This window comes from Phascolarctos cinereus, unplaced genomic scaffold (genome assembly GCF_003287225.1).
Source record: "Phascolarctos cinereus isolate Bilbo 61053 unplaced genomic scaffold, phaCin_HiC Scaffold_4;HRSCAF=312, whole genome shotgun sequence".
In the NCBI taxonomy this organism is placed as follows: domain Eukaryota; kingdom Metazoa; phylum Chordata; class Mammalia; order Diprotodontia; family Phascolarctidae; genus Phascolarctos; species Phascolarctos cinereus.
Window position 1 is genome coordinate 451,345,793 of NW_027555847.1, and position 12,473 is coordinate 451,358,265.

General features: G+C 36.0%; 1 protein-coding gene across 5 annotated transcripts in view; it reads left to right on the top strand.

Annotated features, from left to right (window-relative positions):
• The window catches only part of IL7 (interleukin 7), a 96,800-nt gene that overhangs the window by 45,192 nt on the left and 39,135 nt on the right, over positions 1–12,473 (top strand). For 2 of the 5 annotated variants that reach the window (XM_020973933.2, XM_078153354.1), the window contains exons 5-6: positions 2,190–2,264; positions 2,731–2,778. In XM_020973933.2, coding sequence (XP_020829592.1) covers positions 2,190–2,264; positions 2,731–2,778 — 123 coding nt within the window. Of the gene's footprint in view, positions 1–2,189; positions 2,265–2,730; positions 2,779–5,950; positions 7,279–12,473 lie in introns of those variants that run through there. The other 3 variants (XM_020973932.2, XM_020973935.2, XM_020973934.2) reach the window with 3 other exon arrangements.

Consider the following 12,473-nt stretch of genomic DNA (forward strand, 5'->3'; position numbering starts at 1 on the left):
CAATACACACTTATATGCTCCAAAGCCAAAAATGGAAAATAAATGGAAACTTACCTATAGAATTATAAACTATCCAAATTAACAGAACATGAAACAAAGATCTTAAACTACTCACATAAAATAAAATTGAAGAAATCATAAATGAGCTACTGGGGAGGCGGGGGAAGGGGGGCTCCTCTGGTCCAAATGCATTAGTGGATAAATCCTATCAAACATTTTAAGAGTAACTAATTCTACACAAATGGAAAAATAAATTCTACCAAATTACTTTTTTTATTCAGAAAATATTCTGTAAAATATATTAGTGTATCTCCCCCTTACAGAATGTAAACTCCTTGATTGCTAGAATTATTTATTTTTTTATTTTTTGTCTTCCTATCCTCAGTTCCTTGAACAGTTCCTAACACAGAGATAGCATCTTATAAATGCTTTCTTATTGATTGACAAACATCCTTATACTTAAACCTGGTAAGGATAAAGCAAAGAAAGAAAACTAAAGACCAATATCACTAATGAATATTGGTATAAAATTTTTAAATAAAATTCTATCCAAAAGACTATAGCAATATATCCAGAGGAAGAAAAAAAAAGTATTCCTGTGACCAAAGTGGATATATTCCAGAGATGTAAATTTAGGAAAATAATTAACATAACTAACTTTATTGAAGTCAAAATACCATAAACCTTATGATTATATCATTATATGTCGAGGGAAAAAAAACCTTCAACAAAATATAATACTCATTCATGCCATAAAAATAGGCATAAAATGACCAGTTTTAATACAATAAAAAGTATTTAAAACAAAATGCTAATATTATGTGCAATGGAGAAATGCTAAAAAGCTTTCCTAAAAATAGAGATGTAAAGCAAGGACCTTTTCTCCTACTATTATATTACATAGTTCTAGAAATGCTAGTAATAGTAATAAAGGAGAGGAAAAAATTAAGAGTATGGCAAAGGGATAACAAAATTGTTGATATTTACAAATGACATGATAATTTACTTAGAAAACCCAGAAAATCAGTAAATAAACTCACTGAAGCAATTACTTCATTAAAGTAACAAGACATAAAATAAATCCACAAAAACCATAGCCATCTCTATATAACAATTTTTAAAAAGTCCAAGAAGATGTAATAGGAAAGTAAATCCCATTTAACACAAAAATAAAAATAAAATTTAGGTAAGTTTAGCTGGAAGGATGTTAGTACCTCAGAATCCATTCTGGAATTGTTTTCTTATTTTATGTGACTCAGAGTTGCCGCTCTAACTGGACTCCAATTGGTTTGCAACCAGAGATCACATCTTATAATTCTTCTATGTAACTCACAGGAAATACTTATTTTACCTATCACGGTGCTGGGCACAACCTGAGTGATCAATAAATAATTCACTGATTACTGTCATTAAATAATAGTGGGATGAGTGTGTCAAGCGATTAAGTTCTTTTCCTACTTTTCTTCACTGGTCTGTTTCCAACATTGATCAATAAACATTTATTAAGAGTCTCCTATGTTTCAGGTACTGTGCTAAGCAATGGGGAGACAAAAAGATACAAAAGACAGTTCCTGCCTTGAAGGATCTTACAATCTAATGGATGGAGACAATATACAAACAAATATGTTAAAAGCAGACTACATAGAGGATAAATAGGAAATAAATAATAGGAAGGCACTGGAATTAAGAGGAGTTGGGGAAGGGAAGGCACTGAAATTAAAAAGTGTTGATGGAAGGCTTCTTGTAGAAGGTGGGATTTTAGTTGGGACTTAAGAGAAGCTCAGGAAGGTCAGTAGTCAAGGGGGAGGAGGGAAAAAGTTCCGGGCATGGAGGACAAGCAGAGAGAATGCTGTGAACCAAGAGATGGAGTATCTTGTTCATGGAACAGCAAGGAGGCCAGTATCACTGAATCAAAGAGTAAGTGTTGGAGAGTAAGGTGTAAGAAGATTGGAAAGGAGGGAGGGGGCTAGGTTATGAAGGGCTTTGAATGCCAAATGGGATCTTTTTATTTGACCCTAGAGGTGATAGGAAGCCATGTAAGTTAGCATTCTATCATCAGGACTGAATTAAACTAATATGAGATGCCATTCTTATCATTGAGAGTTAGAGAAAGATCAACAAAAAAAAAAATCAAAGTTTGATCATCAGTATCTTAACTATGGCATATTTTGGTTCTGTCTTGTTTTTAGGAGAAAGAAAAAAAAGCAGAAAGAAAGATAGGAAGAATCCATTTTACTAGTGAAGTCTCCCCCACCAAGAATACAGTAAGAATTGATCTTTTCCTTCTCTATTCAGCCTCCTTCATAAGATCATAAATTGAAGCCTTCACAGGCCAAATAGGCTAACCCTTCTCTCCCATCTCATTTGTTTGGATGAGGAAACAGATGACCACAGAGGTCAAATGACGTCCCCAAGTTCACATAGGTCATTAATAACAGAAATGGGGTTTGAACCTTGGTCCTCTAACTCCAAATCCATTGCTGTTGCCTTGTATCACACTCCCTGTAGAGAGCAATCCATGTCCATGCTTCACCTCAATTCTGTTCTTCTGTATATAATTCATATTCCTTGTGGTTTTCATTATGACCTGAAAGACTGTCCTCATTAAAGGGGAACTTTTTGAATTGCATTTTTTCTCACCTTCTTACTCAAGGCCAATACCAGTTTCTGTCATACAATTTTTTTACAACCTGCATCACATCTTGACCATGACATATTTTTCTCCCCTAGGTGAGTGGAACAGAGAAAAAGACAGGAGGGCCCTGCTTCAAGATCCTGGTAAGAGTTAATATCCTTATTTTTATCCTAGTTTCTCAAAAGAAACCCATGCTTGTGTTTCCTTTAACTTTGTTTTTCTGCATATAATTTATAAAGAATTATGTATGATTTTATAAAAGAGGTGAGAACCCTGCCTCATTAAGAGGAGCCCTTTTTGAACCGCATTATTTTGAAACTTGAAATTTTAAAAAGTGAAATGGAGAGGAGCGAGCAACCTGTCTGAAAGAGTCTGCCCACCTGAAGACTCTTTATACCCTTCAGGATTCACCCTGTCCATCCCCAAAAGTGCCCCTATGACATCTCAAACCCACAGAGAGCATGCCACATTGTACATGTCAAATCCACTGCTTTCAAGTCAGTTTCTGACTGTGACTTAGCAACCTTTCTCAGACTGGTTATGCTTTTAAATTACAAAGAGAACATGGAAGGAAGACAAAAGAAAAGAATATGTTCCCAAAAATACAGGACAAATTTCTCTTTCTCATTGATTTTTATATTTTTTAACATTCATCTTTGGTGTCATAGGAAAAAAATGTGATAGCAGTGATGTTTACATAGCATAGCTGACTTAGCTCAGGACCCCTCATACAAAGATAGAAATTCTGAGAACTTTTCCTAATGTGGTATTGGTCATAAAATAGCCACACTTTTCTCCTTACAAATCATGAACATGGCCTTTAATGGTATTCAGGGTTTTTGTCTGCCAACCTGTAGCCTCCTGTAGGTCCAATGTGGAATGTATCCCTTGCCTTTTTTGCTCCTTCCACAGAAATCTGGATCTATGACTTCCTGCTTCTGTCCCTAAAGAGCCCCCATGGGACCCTCCCTTCTGCCCCTTTAGTGGCAGCTTTCAGCCCTGCGCAGTTCATCCATGACTATTCTTTTTTTAAAAAATTTTTTACTCATCTTAAATTTAAATAGAAAATGAGAAAAAAAAGAACATTTACATGTACACAGCAGAACATGACAGGAGTCAATATAAAGCAATAAATTTCCATTTCACAAAAACCTGTGTAATACTATACCTTGTTTTCAAAGCAACCCAGCTTTTCTGTGCTTCCTTCTAGGTTTTCTGTTCTCTGCTGTGTACTCCTTTGCTTATCCTTTTTGTTTGTTTGTTTAATTTTTAGCAGCTTATTATTGATATTCAGGTTCTAGTCTGAAGGTATGGGGAATTATGCCCCAGGCCTCAGATCCTTCTTACTGTTATTTTCTGAGCTCTGTCTGGGGCCCCAGCCTTGGACACTCCTCTCCACCCATAAAGCTGGGGCCCCTAGCTGCACTGTCCTGTAAAAAGCTCTTACTCCCTGTGGTCCTTCTAGAGGCTGCAAATTTCAACTGTTCACTTTGCCCTGGAACCAAAACCAGGGACTCTGCTCTCCTGCAACTGCCTACAGCCAGCAGAGTCCATGTCCCTCTGCTCCACCCCACTCATCAGGTGTGTGCCAGTTCCTTCTCCCCCACAACAGCACCCAGACCCCATCTGGTCAGCATAGTTGTTTCTGGTGGCCCTTGACAGTGGAAGGTCCTTCAGTCTTCTCCTGCTGAGCCTTCCAACCCCCCCACACTGTTCATGAGGTGAAAGTTCCTGAGGCTGCAGCTGCCTCCCAACCCAGCTGCCCCCAGAACTTGTTGTTTATTGATTCCCTGGAGTTGGCCTGGAGGTGTTTGCATTTCACTTAGGCCAAGCTTCCATCTTTGGAGGTCCAATCTTTCCTAGGGTCTTCTCACATTGTTTAAGAGGACACCTATTTTACCCCGACTTTTGTATATTTCTTTTGCTCTGTGATCACTTTGAGGAGATGTTCTGGGTTTTTTTTTTTGGAGGAAATTTGTAGAGCCTAAAGTTTTCTGACCTACTCTACCATCTTCCTAGAATCTTCCCTCCTCCAAGATCATTCTCAGCTATTCAGCCCTTATTTATGATAAGTGTGTGTGTGTGTGTGTACACAAATACACATTTATAAATATCGGTATATGTATGTGTGTACACATACATACATGTAGACATATATATGTGTATATATATAATTTATACATACATAAACTTTAAAGTGGTACTTTTGTGTAATTTTTTTTTATGTATATCACCTGCTGGCCGATCTCCTAGAAATTGACTTCTCCATACTTAGTGTGACTTTTCCTGGAAATGAGCAGTTTTTCACTGGTACCTTGGTAGGACTGATTACCTATGTACTTCTGCAAACATATATAATACATACACATATACACATCACAATACACACACATACATATAATTTTCTAACTACATGCATGCACTCCCACATATATATGTGACTATCTGTAACCATATGTGCATATATATGTGCATATATGTATATGTATGAATATATATGTATATGTATATATGATTTTAGTTGCAAAGCAAGAGGAATTTCTTCACCTGAGTGTTGCCTATATCAATGAAATCGCAGTGCTAGTCCCCATTCCTATTCCTTTTCCTTCTTAGGTCTTTGCAAACCTTACAATTCTTCACAAATGCTAACTATAGTAATAATACTACTACCTCTTGTTGTTGTTGTTATTGTTGTTACTAGGGATACAAAGATAAAAAAATTAGCTAGCATTTCCAGAGAACCTTAAGTTTTACCCAGCTCTTTACATATGTTATCTCATTTGACCCTCACAATAACCTTGGGAGGTAAGTGCTTATTATTCCCATTTTACAAATGAAAAAGTGAGGGTGAGAGAGGTTAAGCAACTCTCATAGGGTCACACAGCTATTATGTATCTGAAGTAGGATTGGCGCTCAGGTCTTCATGACTCCAACTGCATGACCTAGCTGCCTTTACATGATAATGTGAGAAAAGGGGAAAAAAATTTAAGACAAATATGCATGTATAATTTAATCACAGACAGCTAGATGGTGCAGTGTGCCAGGAAGACACGTGTTCCTGAGTTCAAATCTGGCCTTAGACACTTTTTACCTGTGTTATCCTGAGCTAGTCACTTAACCCTGTTTGCCTCAATTCCTCATCTGTAAAATGAGATGGTGTAGGAAATGGCAAACCACTCCAATATCTTTGCCAAAAAATCCCCAAATGAGGTCACAGAGAATCAGACACAACTGAAACAACTGAACAACAACAAATAATTTAATTGTGTTTCATGTGAAGATGAGAGCTATCGAAATTTCCATTTGTCATTATAGGGAGAAAAATCTTCCAAGGAACGAAAAAAACAGAATAAGTGTTTATGCTTAATACAAAAAATGATATCCGATGTTAGCAATTGCTGGAGGAAAATTTTGAACATGAATGCTAATGGGCACTGACACAACTGTGATGGCAAAGAAGCCCCATGATTTGATCACCTTCCACTTGCATTCACCAAGTGTTTATCTGCTCACACTGATCTATCTCCATGCCAGAAGCTACCGTATTTGTCCTGGCAAAGCTATGGCACCGTGAGTAAGGGACCATGAATTCTGCTCTACTCCATTGCAGGCACCAGTAGCCAGAGAAGCAAACCAATGCAACAGAAGATGATAATTCACAATAAAAGCTACTTGATAACTACCTGGACATGCATGCATCTGCCTTTATTCTGGAACAGATTACACGTGCTGAACAACAAAATACCTAATCTTCTGGTGTCCTCTGTTGCAGTAACTTGTGAGGATTTTTATTTTTTACTGCTCAGCAGAAAACTTCAGACAAAGAACTAGTATAATAATATATTTTGTGCAATATAAAAAAATACAGCAGGATTCCCAATTAACATTTCATTTCTTTCACTAAACAATTCAATGACTCTTAAGCTTCCATTATACTGCACTGAGTGGGGGGAAAGGGCATCTTCAGGGCTATAAGATATGCTTCACATCTGACACTGGGACACTAACAGATGCCCAAGAGAACAGAAGGGTGCTTACTTTTCTTAAAGGGAGCAGTGATGCACACAAGCCACAAACCAAAGAGCTCCATGAAGCAGAAACTGTCGACAGAGAGAGAACAGCTTGAAAATGAAATGTCAATCTCCATTCAATTCAATTGGAAAAGCATTTGCTGAGGGCCTCTTCTGTTCAAAGAATCAGGGATGAAAAGACAGAAACCAAACATAGTACTGGTCTTATAGGAACTTACATTCCCCTGAGAGATGCAATGTGTCCAGAGAGGTAAATGTAAGACAATGTTAAGAGAGTGAGGAATACAAGCTGCCGGAACAGTTTTCACTTTAGTGAAAAATTAATTTTGACCTTTATGTACATAGTAAAATTTATCTAAGTAACCTTGATATGATGAGTATTTTTTCAGAGAATAATATATATTGACATTTTATTGATGATATGTACATATTTAATTTTTACTACATATCTTTGTATATATATTTTGATAGATTCTTATGACTATTGCTTTGAGTAACATTACTCCTTTCTTAATAAAAGGCATATGCAATAATACGGTATAATAATTTATTTTATTTTCTGTGATTGGCATTTGTTCTTCTAAGAGAGGAAATAAAATCAATCTAGCCTTATCTTCCACCACTCTCCGGTCCATACCCTTCCACTCTAATCAGATTTGTGTCTTCATGTCACTACATCACATAATGGCGAAACAACACAGCTTGCAGACTTGCCAACTCAACCAGACATTGTGATGTTGTGGAAACTTCACTGAATGTGAGATCAGAACACCCCAAGTTCACATCTCAGCTTTGCTATTTGCTACCTTTGTTCCCTGGGCAAAATCAATTAATGTCTTTGGACTTCTATGTCTTCCTCAGCCAAATTAAGGGGCTGAGATTAGATAATTTCTGAGGTCTGCTCCATCTCTAAATGTCTCTTCCTATTTCTTATCCCTGCTGTTACGTTTTGGGTCATGCTACTCCTACTGCCTGGAATGCTCTCCCTGCAACTTCTTACTCTTGACCTCAACAGGTCTGTGTCAAGCTCTGCCTCCTGGACGATATTTTTGATCACCATGATTGTCTCCTAACACTTAAAGTTGCATTCTGTATTTTTAATTTATTATATTACATTTAGCATTTGATGTAATAGTTTGTATTGTTTGACAGTGAATTCACATTTAATGTACATAAATGTCAGAAGTTTTGTCATATTTCTTTTTGTAGTCCCCCTATAGTGCCTAGCAGTTTACTGAATATTTATTGAATTGAAATACAAGCTTTAATCCTTTTCAGGCTGTATTCTTGACTATCTGGATTTTCTCTACCATACCACAGAAACCTTTTCACCTTGGAAGCTCACTTTACCCCCGAACTTCATACTAGAAGTGCCCTCTGCCCCTGGAGCCTCTCCCTCTGATTGTATAGCTCTTTCTAGAAATTCCATTTTAAGGAAGATGTCCAGGCTAACCATCTCTTCATTTCTTTCCATCCTGTACTCCTTACATTTGTCTCTTCTCTCCTCACCACACACCCCACCAACTTCCTTTTATGTGTTATCTTCCCTCATTAGAATTTAAGCTCCTTGAGGGGAAACACTGTCTTTCTTTCTTCTTGTATTTCCAGCACTAAGTACAGAGCCTGACACACTATAAGCATATGTGCTTGTTGATAACTTGAACTGAGCTGAGTCCAGAATTGAAAAGGTGGAGGAGGAGGAGGAGGAGGAGAGAAGACTGGGTTGCATTTGGAGATTTCTGCAGCATTTTCAGTTATTGCAAATTGGTCTTACTACATAACTCCATGTTTTTAATACCCTGATAATGTCATAAGGCTATGACTCATGTCAAACCATGATTTCATAAGAATCAACATGTCAAGTAACCCAAAGCACAACAGAAGGATACATGGCAACTTCAAAGTATCACCTAGGATGCATTATGTGTAAGAAGTAACATTAATTACACTATTAAGGACCTGTGTGAATGCAAAAGAAGGTAGGCCAGTTATATAGTGAGCACCAGATATAACTAGTAGTCAGCTGGAACATTTTAAAATCTAGGGGAAGGTTTCCAATCCATTGGGCTGACCTCCTGTGAATGACTTATAAAAGAGCATAGAAAATAATTATGCATGGGATGCAAAGGCCCCGATGTGTTACAATCTACACCAGTAGAGGAAATACCTGCATTGATGAGATCACTGTTCCATTGTTATAAATTATAATTGCTTATACAAAGCAGAGAATACAATTTTACTTTAAGATAAGGTCAGAGAAAGTGTAAATTATTTCAAATTGGATACCTAATAGATAAATGAAATAATGTATAAAAAGCACTTTGCAAAATTTAAAGCAATAAAGAACATTATTGTTATTATTATCTCTTTCTTTTCATCTTAATTCTGTGGTGCTCAGATATAAATGGTCCTGGGACAGGTTGATATCCTGCTATTACTCTTTTGCATTTAATGTTCTGTGGACTATTGTGCAGGTGGTTAAAACAATTCCGTGTGTGTGTGTCTATGCCTGTGTTTTGTAACTGAATCAAAGTATTGGGAAATAAGATCATTTTATGAAATTTCTTCAGGAAGGGAGAGAGAGAGAGAAAGGGGGCAGGGAGAGTATGAAAGAACAAAATAAAGGAAAGTTTCATAATGAATATACCTGTTCCAGCAAAACAAATCTCCACATTGAATATGTCCAAAAATGGTCCCAAAATCACATTTTACATTTTAAATCCATCACCTCTCTCACAGGAGGTGGGTAGCATGCTTTATCTTTGGTCCTCGAGAATCATGGTTCATGTTGATACATATTAATAAAGTTTCATCAAAGCAGAGAAGTAAAAGTTAATCTGGATCTGTATATAAAATGAGGAAGATAATTTGATGGTAGATATACCTGGTATATAAAGTGGCCCATCAGGCAGGTTTTCCCTTTTCCCATCATTCCATCCTGAACAAGTTTAAAAAAAAAACAACAGATGCTTATTAGAGGCAGAGTCAAGGTCACCGAGTAAGAGAATCACAGCTCAGAGGGCAGGACTAGGGAGAAAGAATGCTAATCGAGAAAGGTGGTTTTTAGTCAAATGATTTTGACTCATACTTTCAGAAGCATACCACCACTGTTAGAAGTGAAAGCTCACTCATGTTGAAAAAAATGTTATACATCTCCAGAGAGAGAGCTGACGAACTCTGATTACAGACTAAATTTTCTCATTTTAAAATTTTTCTTTTGCTTTGTTTTGTGATATAGCTAATATGGAAGTGTTTAGCATGATTTCACATGTGTAATTGATATATTGTTTGCCTTCTCAGTGTCTGGGGGAGGGGTAGAAGGGAAAGAATCTGGAAATCAAAATTTAAAAAGAAAAGGTTAAAAAAATAAATTTTTAAAAAAGAAGTGAGAGCTTATCCTGAAGAAATAATTGGCTTTTTATTTTACTTTGATCTTCTTTCCTTTTTTCCTTTTTATTTATTATATTTGGTTGATAATTCTCCAATGTGTAATTTCCTCTCATTTCACTCAACTGCTACATTCCTATGTTGAATTTATATGTGAAAGTCTGCATTCAATGATGACAATATTGACATTAAGTGCCATATAATTGCCTGTCATGTTGCAAAAGGAATACTGTCATTGCTGCTATTTGCATATTTGTTTTATTGTTACTGTAGTATCAGAGCATTGCTTCTTGAATTAATAATGGCAAAATACTGCAGGCACACTTTACTTCACATTGGTCAATTTGTTGAGTATAATTATTATGGATCAATATATTGATCAGATGGTATATGTTACTTGAAAGGTTTGTGGGTTTTTTATTTTGTAAATATCTAAAATTTATTTTATACTTAAATACAAAATGAGAAAAGAAAAAATTGCCATGTACACAGCAAAACATGAGAGATTCAGTATAAAACAATAAATTTTCATTTCAAGAAAGCCTATGTAATAAATACTACACATTGTTTTCAGAGTTACCCAGCTTTTCTTTGTTTTCTTGTAAGTTTTCTTTTTTCTCTGCTGTGCACTTTTTACTTTATTTTTCCCTCCCCACCCTGCCCTAAAGAAGGCTACAGTTAAGAACAGATACACACACATATTTTACACACATATATGTGTATATATAAACATATGTACATTTACATAGATATCTATAAATATATACATATATACACAAATACACTCATACACCTTTATGTAAGACCGTTCTATGCCTATTTCCACCTGTCATTTGTTAATCTCAAGGTGCATAGCATCTTCAAGTCTTTCCATATTTTTCTAGATCAACCAGCTCATCATTTCCTACACCAGAACAATATTCAAACTCAGTTACATTCTGTCTGAGAGACTGCTTATTAAAGTTATTTTTTCCCAATCTTCTGAATTCCTTCTATTCTTGGCTGCTTGGGTTTTATTGATACAAGAAAAATTTTAATTTAATCTAAATTATCCATTTTATACTTCAACAATGCTCTCACCTTTTAATATAGTTTAAGGTCTGATACTATTGAATCTGCTTCCTTTCCATTTTTTCCCCCTGGTTTCTTTGAAGTTCCTGACCTTTTGTTCCTTCAAACGAATTTTATGTTTTCTAACTCAGTAAGATAATTTTTTTAGTAAGTTAATTGGGATGGAATTAAATCGATAGATTAGGTAAAATCATAATTTTAAAAATCATATTGGCTTTACCTGTCCATGAACAATAAATGTTATTTCAGTTATTTAGATCTGACTTTATTTGTATCAAAAGTGTTTTATGTTTATATTTATATAGTTTCTGTGTCTGTTTTGGCAGGTATATGCTCAAGTATTTTGTACTGTCTAATTATTTCAAATGTTCTAAAACAATATTGAATAATATTGCTGACACATAGTATAGTTTCCCCATTTTTCTTTTGATTAAATCTATTTTAGCTTTAACTTTGTCTGAGATCATGGTTCCTACCCTTGATTTTTTTACATAATACATTCTGCTCCTGACTTTTATTTTCTTTCTGTATATTTCTGATTTTATAGCATTTCCTGAAAACAATATATTGTTGAATTCAAATTTTTAATCTAGTATCAGTTTCCATTTTATGGGTAAATTCATTCCATTCACATTCTAGGCTATTAATTACTTGTTGTTTATTTGTCTTCTTCCTATTTCTCTTCACCATCCTTCTCACCTATTCCCTTCCTCACTCCTCTGCTTTACTTCTACCCACTACCTTGCCCTCCTATTCTTTAACCTATCCATCCCTCCAAGAGTCCTTCTCTTATCCTCTCCCTGCCCCAAATCCTTGGTCTCTTATTTCTTTCTAAATTTAGAAAACTTTTATACCCTTCTAGGTATATATGGTCTTCCCTTTTTAACCAATTTCCAATGAGGTTAAGGTTTCAGCACTACCTTTCTTCTCATCTATTAGCTTCCATGTCAGTTTTTCCTTTTATGACTCATTTGCATGAGATAATTACTCCTTTTTAATCTCTCCCCACACAGTTTTATTTTTTTAGACTCACCCCCATCATACTCAGCTCAGCCCAAGCCTTTCTTTCAAACTACCCAAATAAAGGAGGGCGGAGCCAAGATGGCAGAGTAAAAGCAGTGACTTGCTTGAGCTCTCCCCCCAACCCCTCCAAATACTCATAAAAAATGGCTTTAAACAAATTTTAAAGCAACAGAACCCACAAAAAGACAGAGTGAAACAAATTTCCAGCCCAAAACAACCTAGATGATTGATCAGAAAGGAATATCATGCCGGGCTGTGAGAGGAGCGCAGCATGGTGTAGGCACACAGGCCGCAGCTAACCTGGAGCAGGCCTCAGAGGACTGAAT